Genomic DNA, 12,379 nt, shown 5'->3' with positions numbered 1-12,379 from the left:
GATTATTTTGGGAAAATCTCATATAATAATATAATGTGTTATTTATTGGTCCATTAATAAAATATTAAGATTATGCTAAGTATATTAAAATGTTTAAATATTCTCAAATTGTGATCTTGGTTAACAGGTGATTATTCATGTGTGCAGTATTGGCTTTGATGTGGGTCACGTGAGCCGGCGGAGGCCTCAAGACAGTCATTCGCTGAACACACGTTCAACAAATTGAGACTAATTAGCTGGCTAGCAGGCTACATAAATATCACCTTTTATTGAGGCTAGCAGTTATTGTTTGGACATTTCTCACAGGCTGTCAGTCCACATCATGGCTTTTTCCCTGGTGAGTTGAAACACTAAATAAAATTGGTGCATTGAATTAGTATAACGATCACATTTCACCATGAGTGTGAACATTGAAACTATCAGCGACGTATCTCTCGTCTAAACTCTTCATTCCTACCCGAAAGAACTCACAAGAGCAATCTAATAACGGTTGAAAACCCAACCTCATTTGTGCTAACCGTTAGCTAGACTTCTAGCTTTAATTTAGAAATAATTCCCCCTGTCTTTTGGTTTCCCAGCAGAGAAAGGATCCCCGCAGGCCAGAAAGCCCGGACTTGGAGTCCCCGGCGCTGTCCACATGCAGCAACGCGGACATCTTTCGCAGGATGAACACCATGCTGGGTAACGGTCTGGATTTCACCGGTGTGTGCACCACACCTAACAACACCAGGGGAACGCCAGACCTGCTGTGTGGTAAAGTCTGTTAAGTATTTCCCACTCCGCAGCAGTTCGTCTTGGCTGCAAAAAGCGAGAACATAATTCGTGCTGGGTTAAATCCAAGTCAAGTCTCTCCACTGAATCTTACCCATTTGAATTTGAGCTGACATGGAAAGATGTCTTTTTTATTAAATTGTTTTCATGAATTTAAAGTTGTATTTTTGTTAAATGTCACATTTTAAGGATTAAATGCAGTTCTAACACACTGCCATCAATACCATTTTGAATTGAACATTTTTTGTTAATTTGTTATCTTTAGTTCCAAAGATAATCAACCGATTGCTTTGTTATCTGCTAAAATTTCAACTATTGCTCATTTTATGTCAGTGTTTAGTCTATAAAAATCACAATTTCCCAGAAGCCCGGCATGTGACATCTTGAAGTTTTTGATACCAAACAGTCCATAAACCAGAGATATTTATTTTAATTTCTCATTCAATAAACAAAAGCATTTGACAAGCTGAATTACAGATACGACACCTCTGTGATAGCTCCTCAATCTGATGTGAATTCCCCTGCTGCTGTTATGTCATATGCAATTTTGTTGTAGAGCCACTTTTAGGCTAGAAACCTATAAAATAAACCCACATAAGTTACCATACTAGTTTGTTTAACTAAATGGATCTTGTTCTACATCATTGAAAGTTGCATCCTCACTGGAGTCCCCATCTTATCCAGAATGCCTTCTGGTAAACCTCGTCATTATCATTCAGATGCCAGCAGCTGATTCATGCTGCATCGCTGATCTGCAGCATTGCAGCACTTTGAAGTGTTTTTAACCCCAGAAGTGAGATTTGCCAAGAATTAAGCTCGGCACAGTGTCCTTTTGTTGAAGTGGTACTTTGCTCAGGGCATTTCTGTATTCTTGGTCCAGTTAATGTAAAGATTTACACGCGGCTTGACATAAGCTACAGTTTGACACTTGTGTGATAAGTCACAATGAATACAAAAGTTAATTGTTTCTTGCTGCACATAGAGTTAAAATGATTTTGTTGCCTCTATCCCCCACAACCCTTGCTCAGTGTTGCTGAATCAGGGCTGCAGCTGGATGCTATCCAGGCCTGGAGGGAGGAGCTGTTAGTGCAAATCGTTCGTCCTCAGCATCTGATCAGTCAGCTGATTTCTGCCACAGCAAGGCTCTACATGCACAGTTCCTTTAGTGTTTTTGTGCAAAAATTAGGAAAACAAACTGAACTGTTTGTGTGTGTGATTGTTAACAAGCTATTTATATCCATTTTCCTGCTCACTTATTGCGCAGCATTAAGTCTGAAGTTTTTTTATTTTAAATAAAGTCTGCTGAGTCATTTGCTCCCCTGCTGCCTCCCACCATGCTGCTGTAGCTCTGCCCCTCGCCTCGCCCTCCCTCCTCCTTCCTCTGTCCGCTCGCTCAGGAACGAGGCTAGACAGAGTTAGCAGCAGCTGTAACTAGCAGCAGTGGAGGCTGTCTTCCCACTGACTCGGAGCCGTGCTGTGCCTACCAGAACGGGGAGTACTTCTATCAACAAACCAATAGCTCCAGCAGGAATTTTTCATTACACAGTTGTTAGGCAAGGAAACAGGGAGGTGGGGGGTGGGGGTGAAGCTGATGTCATTAGCAGGGGTGTGTGAGTGCATCAGCAGCCATGTCACATGCTGCTAGGTGGGTCAGTGATGCGGACAGAGATGCATGGCAGTTGCACCGGGCACAGAGGCAGCAGGTTAGCTCCCCCGTCAGCCAGGGTAGGGGGAGATGTGGTCATGATCAGGGAAGTTTATTTTTAAGCAAGATTTATTTTCACAAACTGTTGTGTGACTAGTTACTCCCTGCCCATTTCTGTGCAACACAGACTGAAACTGTTCTTTCAGCTGCTTAACAAATCCTCTCCTCTCTTTTTTTTCTAAATCCCTGACCTGGATCTTTGCTCAAAAAGAGTCGGAGCTGGCTGCGGTGGGCAGCAGGAGGATGCTCTTCCCCAACTGTGGTAGCGTTCCCGGCTCCCAGGACACGCCGTCGGCCCGGGGCCCTCCGGGTGTCACAGACCTGGGCCTGGGCCTCCAGTCACTCCGGCTGTCTGGCTGGGACAGACCCTGGTGCAGCCAGGAGACGGATTTACACAGCTCCCCCTCCCAGGTTCAGACCAGCTCACCCTCCAGTAAGTACCAGCGTTTTTGTTTACCTCAATTAATAATGGCAAAACCAGCAAATATTTTTTAGAACAATGTCAGAGTAAGGTTGGTGGTTTTTCTCAAGAGTTATAAGCTTTCTCCCTGAACCATTTATCTTAACATTCCAGCAGGTATTGTAACATCTGTGAGGCGGTGTGTCTTGTCTTGTGTAGCCCTTATGTTTAGAAATATGCCGTGTTTCATCATTACAGCAGTCTGTGTGGGAACAGACCGTAGCGTCACTAGGGAGGATGATGTGGCAGTTTTACTTCGCTGCATCTCTAGCAATCCAGAAGGCAAACAAATACTCCAGTAGTTACTTTTACTTTCCCTAAAACATATTGGAACAAATGTATTCTAACAACAAGGTTTAGTCATTTCTAAAATACCAAGTACCTGTTGATGACACTGATGCCAGGATGTTGTGTTTCATACAAGCTATACCCCCCTCCCAAGTTTGCTACTTCTCACTTGTGTAAAGGGGTGATTTTTTAAATATTTATTTCGGTTCTAAATTGAGTTGTCCTTTAAAGATATTGCAGACTGTAAAGGTGCTCCACCTGCCCTGACCCCTTTGTACTATTAGAGTTTGATCACTGCATGTCCAAACCCACCCAGCATAACTTAATTTAGAGCTTTCTAAACTGGGCCCAGTATAAAGTGGGACAGAGCGGCCTAAAGCTGAATAATAGCCCTCAGTGCCACACGTTTACTGTTAAAATCCATACACCTGACTCGCTTATCGGAGGAATAAAACTGCTGGTTAATAGTTCTGGAGCTAGCCATTTTTTGGGAAAAGGATGGATCAGTTGGCCTCCAGTTTGCTTTAGTAAGATGTGTAGCGTCTATGACAAAGTTGTGTTCCAGGTTTGTTCGGCCAAGTGGCCAAATATCAAAAGTAAAACTGCTTTACGCTTCGCTTCAATTACTGTGTTGTTGTTGGCAGCCAGCTTGTGCAAAGTATCCTCCTCTAGCTGCACATTTTGGAAAATTAGAAACCTACATTGTGACTTTGCCCTTAGTTAGAAACCTGTTTGCATGTTGATGAACAAAGTTAGGAAATGCAAATGTTAGAAACTTGAATTTGCAATTCCTGCATGCCTCCTCACAAATCGATATGGCTCTGTAGATTCAGCACATTTCAGTTTGCTCATCCTCTTGCAAAACAAACATCAAACCATCTAAGCAGGAATAGCACCATGGCTAGATGTAAAAACAAAATGGTTGAATCATCTTAATAAGACTATTAATGGTGTTGTTGTCCTGTTCCTCCAGTGCTGGGTATACTGAACAGCCCCTTCAGTAACCTCCTTGGGAAGCCCCCAGGCTACCTGCCCCCTGAGTCCATGAGCATGACTGCTGACTTCCTGGAGAAGTTTCCCATTATGGCTCGCATGGCAAACCGTCTGGACTCCAGCTCCTTTTTAGACTCTCGCTCCAGCAGTCCTGAAGACTCTGAGACCAGCGGCTTCAGCTCTGGCTCAGACCACCTCTCTGAAATGCTGGTAATGATACTGGTTCTGTGATTCCTGTTTTTGTATTAGATTGTCAGTGGCGCTCAGTCATGGGGATATTTGTTTTAAACTTAGATGGATTGCGAACAACCAAATGTTGAGGCTGGTTTGACCTTAGGAATAACGCTGGGTTGGGCCTTTACTTAAACTTGGCTTCTTTTCTTCACTCACTGTCAAATTCATATTACTTTTAGCAAGGCATCTCAGCCCTTTCTGATGGCTCCCTTTTTTTTATTAGCTTTTTGTTGTTAAAGTGCTTCACTTCCTTTACCTGTTATGATTCATTCATTATAACGTTCATTTCTACAAGTGTTTAGTTTAGAAAAAAAATGTTCACACTTTTTTTTTTATGTGGAGCTACAGTCAATTCCTCTCAACCAGGGTGGGAATTTCATGACGGCCATGGCCTTCATTGCCCCTCGGTCTGGCTGTGATGCCCCGAAAATAATTGTACGTCCTACGGCCACCATGGCCGTTGTGCCCTGATTCTGTTAAAATCTCGAAGTTGCGTTAAAAGTGTCAGAGCAGTGGTCTGGGCTCTGAACTGTATTAATCCTTGTAGCTTGGTTGCGCGCACCTCACATGTCATCATCGCATCATTCAATCATCATTGCAGCGTCTCGCTATAAGAATACAAGGAGGCCTCGTGTCTCTTTTTGTCCGTGAGTTTATTCACTTCTGAGACAGGTTACTGTCGTCCGGAACCACGCCAAAACAACAAAGAAGAATGTTAATTATTACTCGCGCACACGTATACCGTTAGCTCTCCCATAGCATTCCCCCGTCTCTCTCTAGGAACCTCCCTTCACCCAGTGGCGTTTTTACATGTACAAAACTGGTGGGGCACGAACAACTTGGATATATAAAGGCTTTTTGTACCTTAATACATGGAGTAAAGAGTGCTATCACAAAGCAAAACTTAACAATAACAACAACCGTGATGCCTCAGCATGAAAACACCAGACTTTAGGAAAACACAGACACTCGTCACCGTGGTTACAATAGCAATCGATACATAAACTATACTTTTGCTCACCAAAGCTCCAGTAGATGGTCAACTTCTTCATTTTCTGTTAGTTATTTACCGCTGGTGATGTAGTCTAAGCTCTCTCGTCTCCTCTGCATAAACTACACTTTTCGCACACATTACAGCCAATCAGCTCTGACTGATGAGATGATGTTTCAGTGGGGCTGCGAGCGCTTTGCTCCTCTTGTGATTTATTTTTTGCCGCACACATTGAATGAAAAACTACTCTATTCAATGCGCAGTGTAGTAAAAAAGTAATTTGTTTTCCATGTCATTCATGTGTTTTTATTATCAGAAAGTTAAGTTTATTTGTAAGCTCCAAATCCTAATTTTTCCCTAAATGGCCTTTGTGGCGAAATTACACTTTCCATGTTCCATATTGAAATCCAGTGGCCCTAAGGGCGCTTGGTACAGGGGTGTATATATGGCTTTTGCCTTTAATGTGTGCTAACTTTTTCTGAGAACTTATGGTAATCGTTTAAACTCTATACACTGATCATATTTGAAGTCTTGTGTCTTCAGTAAGGTATTATAATCTGGATATATCTTTTCTCCAGTCGACTTTGCGGATTTCCCCTCCTCTACCTTATCTGGCATCAAACCTACAGAAGGATCTCCTGCGACTGGGCTCGCGTCTAGACCCCCAGGACTCCGGTTCTCCTCTGACTCCACCGCCCAGTGTCAGCCCAGCCTCTGGCATTTCCCGCCGCTGGCGTAGCGGCTCTCCTTGGCCTGGTACAGACATGCTCGACCACCAGCCTGATGACACGTTCAGCATTGAGAGGGAGGCCCGCCTGCACAGACAAGCTGCAGGTGAGTCGGACTTGAGTTCATCTGTGTGTTCTCTAAAGCTCCCTCTGATGCATCATGAATGTTATGTGGTGGCTTTGAGAACATTTTTACCTCCCCCTTTTTATTTTTTCCTTCGTTTTTCAGCTGTAAATGAGGCCACCTTCACCTGGAGTGGCCAGCTGCCTCCCAGGAACAACAAGGATCCTATGTACTCCTGCAAGGTCTTTCTTGGTGGCGTGCCGTGGGACATCACAGAAGGTAACTGCTGCTTTGACTTTTAATCTTGATAATTTTAAGTTTTACAGTGCAGTCCTAAAGGGGTTGTGCTTGATAACAGCATAATCCTGGTATGCTAAATATGCTCGCTAAAGCCTAAGCAAGGGGAAAAAATCAGGATTGCTTTTCAAAATTTGTCAAACTATGGAGACTCTGTATTTCAATTCAACAAGGTGCAGACTGGCAACATCCCTAACATTGTATTGAACACTGTAAAGCAACTGTTTGTTAGCACATCTAGTTCTGTGGCTCCTGCTGTGAGCCTGAGTTTGTCAGACTATTCTTTTAGCGGAGCACATCAGTGCATGAACTCTCAGGTTTTGGCCTTCAGCACTGTGATAGTCGCTCCAAAAACGAAGAACTCTTTTATTCCACAAGTTTACAGAAAGTAGGATGATTATGCGTGTTGTAAAATCTTTTCTTATATTGAGGCTTAACAGTATGACTTTTCTGTTAACTAAAAAAATCCTCTTAACTTTGACTAGTATTTTGGTGCTGTCTTTAAAAACTATCTAGCCATCCAACCAGAAAATTATGCGACTATACAGTTTAGGGTGCCCACCCTCGTATATGGATGAAATCGCTCTCTCCTTACAGCTGGCCTGATCAACACCTTCAGCGGGTACGGCCCTCTGAGTGTGGAGTGGCCTGGTAAGGATGGAAAGCACCCTCGCTGTCCTCCCAAAGGTAATGTTGCTAAAGGTAACAACATGCTGGTAGGCTATTTTTATTCCTTCAGGGTGGCACAGTGGTGAGCACATGGCATGCTGGTGAGTTTGGTCGTTGGTCTCTACAGCTACTCTGGATAGTGATAATGGTAATGAAATGTGGCAAAGCATAGATGGATGGAGACTAAACACAAGTATGCTTCATAATGCATTAGCCCTGTAGCAACTGAGCGTGTGAAGGCTTTCAATTATTACATTCTGTTTATTTTTTCACTGATCACCTATTCGTCTGTTGGTCCGACAAAATTCAGTTAGAGGGTTTATTTAGGACTGACTATTTTATTTATTCTTAATATTTTCCTGACGCAGGGTTCAAAGCAAATGTCTTCCATGATTTGAGATTATCTGCTAGCTTTTTGTTATGGTTTATAGACCTTTTTACCCGTATCAATGTAAATATATTTAACAATCCAGATACAAAGTGTATATATGTTCATTGAAGTCCTTAATTTTTTTGGTTTATTATCCTGTGTGAGCCACACTGTCCTGTTTATCCCTCATTCTGTTGCTGCTTAAACCACTGAATTTCCCCATGGGGATTAATAAAGGTAGATCTTATCTTTTTTAGGGAGAGCTTACCTGCCTATGCTGCAGCTCATGATTATTTGAACCATGGATAATTTGACTGCTTGATAAAGGTTGTACAGAAGATAGATAATTAAACATGCTGTGTATCCTAATGTTTTGATGGTTTTTAGGGTATGTTTACTTGGTGTTTGAGAATGAGAAGTCTGTGCAAGCGCTGCTCCAAGCCTGCTCCCAGGACCCGTTTCACCCCGAGGACAGCAGAGAGTACTACTTCAAGATGTCCAGCCGCAGAATGAGATGCAAGGATGTGAGTAGAGGAAGAACAGTTTCTGAACTACTAAAATGAATACACATTCCAGTTGAGTCTTTTCTTTTCATGGTACTTTTTACTTCCATCTCAACAGTATATAAGGGTAAATCTCAAACTATAAGTTTTTGACCGCAAACATTTAATGGTTCCAACTTGTGACACAATTATGAGGTTTGGATCATTACTTTTTTTTAATTCAGAATGTTTTACATTAACTGATGATGAAAATGTGCATGATTTTAAAATAATGTTACAGGCTACATGTTCCTACATCACAAGTACATGTTCTGGATTAAAGTTACATTCTTTGACTTAAACGTGTACTAGAGCATGTTTACAGTTTGATGATTGTGCCTTCAGTAAATGAAGTAATGAGTTCTTCTTCCTCCAATGACTGCAACCTAGAGTTGCCAATTGTCTTAATTAAATACTTACCCACTTCAAAATATTACAAATGCATTTAATCAAAATAGAAAATGAATAAATTCCCTTTTTTATTGCCAGAGCACCATAAAGCTGAACAAAAAACAAAACCAAACATTTTACGATTCCAGCAACTGATGGAGGAGCGTTTGCTGCTTTTCAGTTTTGATACTATACTTTTCCATGAGCGGAGTGCGTGTTTGTGCAAGAACATTTGAATTGAAAGTGTGGAAAACAAAACTATCTCCAGGTTTAGTCATTAAGCAAGTTCTTAGCCGTGACTCCTGGGACTCTTGTTGTGGTTTCAGGTGCAGGTGATCCCCTGGGTGATCTCTGACAGTAACTACGTGCGCTGCCCTGCCCAGCGTCTGGACCCCAGTAAGACGGTGTTTGTTGGGGCGCTGCATGGCATGCTGAACGCTGAGGCACTGGCCAGCATCATGAACGACCTGTTCGGTGGTGTCATGTACGCTGGCATCGACACGGACAAGCACAAGTACCCCATAGGTGAGACCCCTGTGTGCCTGCAGTTTGAAGACTTCTTGTAAGCTTCAAGGACGTACTAACTGGTATACCGGAGTGCAGTGGCTGTCGCATGTTGCTGCAGGACTCTGCCCTGGGTTGTCCTTTTGCGCGGACTGTAATGAATGAAATGCCTTCAGAAACAATTGGGAGTACTGACTGACCCAATTTAACAAAGTTTCAATGGTTCAATTCGTGTACTCTATCTTTGGATCATTCACAGTTCTGACTATTGAGAAATCAGAGTAGGCTATCGAATAATTGTTTCTATAAATGTGGTCTTTCAGGCTCTGGACGTGTCACTTTTAACAATCAGCGCAGTTACCTGAAGGCTGTGGGCGCAGCATTTGTAGAAATCAAAACCCCCAAGTTTACAAAGAAGGTAAGATACTTTCCAGCACGGTTTATACCTACTTTACTGTGTGATATCAAACTACCAGTCAGCTTAGAAGCAATTCTAAATTAGCAACATGTAGACTGAACTTAAAATATGTTTTGATGCCAATTTTCTGTGACGTATTTTTGCCAATGTTAATGCTACTCTTTATGTTAGTAAGAGATGTAACGATGACCCGTTCCCCGCTGGGTAGAATCATTAATGTCCCTCCTGCGGTTTGTAGAGTGACAGCCTTTCATTGACTGTCTTTAATATTAATAAAAGTAAAAATGTAGTGCTACAAAAATATAACTGTACAAATACCTTATCAGTAGAGTAACACCGCGTTGCCCCCCCCCCCCCCCCCAGGTCCAGATCGACCCGTACCTGGAGGACTCCATGTGTCAAGTTTGCCTTCGCCAAGCCGGACCTTTCTTCTGCAGAGACCAGGTCAGTGGAGAGGTGACTCAGAGAGAATGTCCCGCTAGCGTCATGCCTTGCTGGTGTTTATGAAGAGGAAAACATGAAACCCATTTCTGATAAACTCATTGAAAAGGTCAAGGGACTGTTCATTATAACCTAGATTTTATTTTCATGGAAGTTGTAATGATTACAAATGTAAACATTCTACTGCTAAGACTTATAAAATGTATTTGCCGGTCTTGCCATATCTGCGGGGGGATTATTTATTGACAGTGCTTTCCTTTTGGCTTTGACCTCAGCCTAGCATGGACAGTCTTTAGTATTTTATTGCTGATGCTTCAGTAAAGCTGTATTGCTGTTAGACTGACGTTGAGATGAGCCACAGGTTAACCTGTCAAATGTTCCCACAGGCCTGCTTCAAGTACTACTGCCGCTCCTGCTGGCACTGGCAACACTCCATGGACATCTTGAGCAACCATCGTCCCCTGATGCGCAACCAGAAGAACCGGGACTCCAGCTAGAGCAGAGGAGCACACTCTGAAGGGGGCCCCTGAGGGGGGCGGGCTGCCCGCCAAGGAGAGCACGTGTGTCAGATGTCCCTCTGCACGAGGGGATCGCGGCACTCCACCAGGCACTGGGGATATCACTGTAGAAAATGTTCACTTTTGCACTTGCTACTTTTTTGCTGTTGTTCAGTGGCACTATGCACAGTGACCTTGTTGGGAAGACGAGGGGCCCTTCACTCGTACGCATTTTCCCAGACCTGTGGCCGGACAGAGAGTTGGGAGTCAGCCTAAGGTTAGGAAGTGGATGACAATGCCTTTTCTTTTTGTTAACTTGTGTTGCATAGTGAAGAGCAATCACGCAAGTCTCATTGCCGTTCATTGGCAAATGCCATACAGTGCCTTTAAATTTTTATTTTGTTTCCATGCTCGCTCCCACTCTCCCCTACCCCCAGTTGGCATCTGTTTTTCCTGTGCAAGCCAACTGGTGTTTCTTACTTTTGGGAGTTTAATGTTGGGCTTCATTTAACCAGTCGCATTTCAGACATTTTTATGCAGTTTTTTACTAATTTGTACACACGGTTTTAAGTCATGACATGAACATTTTGAACAGAATTCTACCAGGCGGCCGTTTTTTGGGAAAATCCCCCTCTTTTTTTTTCTTTTTTTTCCAGTTCTTTTTCTCATACATTTTTCTTTTTAATTTGCCCTCCTAAATTTCAACTGAATGGGCACAAAATGTTGCAAGTAGTACTTTAACTTGCTTTGTTAGTCCCGTTATGTTAACTGTATTTACCGATAGTACTGGATATGCTCCAACTGGGCCATCCATCAGTTCTCAAGCACCTGATAGATCCAGTTGAGACCAGAGTGAATGAACATTTGATTGTATGTAGTTTAATTTTTGCACTTTTTAATTTGCACGTGTGGAGAGGTGGCAGTGGTTTTTAATCACTTTTGTACATCAGCAGGGGGACTCGCCTATGTTAAACAGCTGCTTGTTTCCTGTTGAATGTAAGAACTTCCACTTCGCTGATTGATAAATTGAATCTAGCCAGCGCTTGAGTAGACCCAAATAAATTATTCCATGCTTTCTTATCCCATCTTGCCTTGTGTTCCAGTTGGACATAAATGCATAATAAGCTGTGTGCCAAAGACAAGTGTCTTTTCTTTATCCATTAAGTTGGTCATGCTGAGCTTGTTGTCCCTTAGCCCAGCTGCTTTTTAGAGTTTTGAAAGTCTACCTCATTGTGGTCTGCCAAGTTTGCTGCTACTTAACAGTTGTGGAGTATGTTCAGATTGGGCACAATAAAGGTGTTTAAGCATTACCTTCTGTGTCTGGACTCTTCTTTTCAGTTCTAGGTTTCAGAGTTGATCCTCTTTCAGAGCTCAGGTAATCACTGTTTCGGTTCTTTGAAATGTATCTTTATTGAACAAGGTCCATTCAACCTTTAGTAGACCTTCCCCGGCTGTCTCTACAAACCCCAGGCTTTTATTTCTTATGTCATTCAAGATATTAAATGTTCAACATAGTATGTAAAGTTATCTTGAGAAAACTATGCTATGATTTTTATCCTTTTTTTTTGACTCACTACTCTATGAACTCTTTCATACCTTGACATACTTAATGACAATATTTTCCACATACTACACTATGGTATTTTTCGACACTCTTAACATAGTATACGATGACTCTTTAGTGATATATTCGGCATATCGTGCTATGACTTTGGTCATATTTTAGTATACTATGAATTCTTTTATATTTTTCAACTTACTATCAATTTTGACATATTTTAGAAATACTGTTTTCATGTTTTTCACTTTTTTCCTATTTCTGACACCCTAGTATACTATAACTTAGTATAGTATTACTTTCCCTTTACTCTAACAGGAAACTGAGGCAATAATTTGCAAGGGCTCACCAAATTATTTTACTTTTATCAACAGTTCAGGCTGGTAATGTAAAGGGGGGTGGGATATTTTCTCAGCGTAGGCCTACTTTGGGCCCCTTGGTAGGGGGGGGGGGGATAAA

General features: G+C 42.2%; 1 protein-coding gene across 3 annotated transcripts; it reads left to right on the top strand.

Annotated features, from left to right (window-relative positions):
- The first annotated feature begins 209 nt into the window (after positions 1-209).
- On the top strand, positions 210-11,672 carry cpeb1b (cytoplasmic polyadenylation element binding protein 1b). Of its 3 annotated transcripts, none has more exons than XM_063882583.1 (12): positions 210-337; positions 579-681; positions 2,688-2,909; positions 4,198-4,427; positions 6,021-6,276; positions 6,400-6,513; positions 7,129-7,233; positions 7,958-8,094; positions 8,829-9,027; positions 9,330-9,424; positions 9,788-9,868; positions 10,252-11,672. In XM_063882583.1, the coding sequence occupies exons 1-12, from the start codon at positions 323-325 to the stop codon at positions 10,360-10,362; spliced, it is 1,668 nt and encodes a 555-aa protein (XP_063738653.1). In that variant the 5' UTR covers positions 210-322; the 3' UTR covers positions 10,363-11,672. The 3 variants fall into 3 exon arrangements, with proteins under 3 accessions (XP_063738653.1, XP_063738651.1, XP_063738650.1); XM_063882581.1 differs by having other exon boundaries at positions 579-753; positions 7,129-7,218; XM_063882580.1 differs by having other exon boundaries at positions 579-753.
- Positions 11,673-12,379: the final 707 nt, after the last annotated feature.

The sequence above is a fragment of the Eleginops maclovinus genome, chromosome 4 (genome assembly GCF_036324505.1).
Source record: "Eleginops maclovinus isolate JMC-PN-2008 ecotype Puerto Natales chromosome 4, JC_Emac_rtc_rv5, whole genome shotgun sequence".
Taxonomy (NCBI): Eukaryota; Metazoa; Chordata; class Actinopteri; order Perciformes; family Eleginopidae; genus Eleginops; species Eleginops maclovinus.
This window is presented reverse-complemented; position numbering and strand designations above follow the sequence as displayed.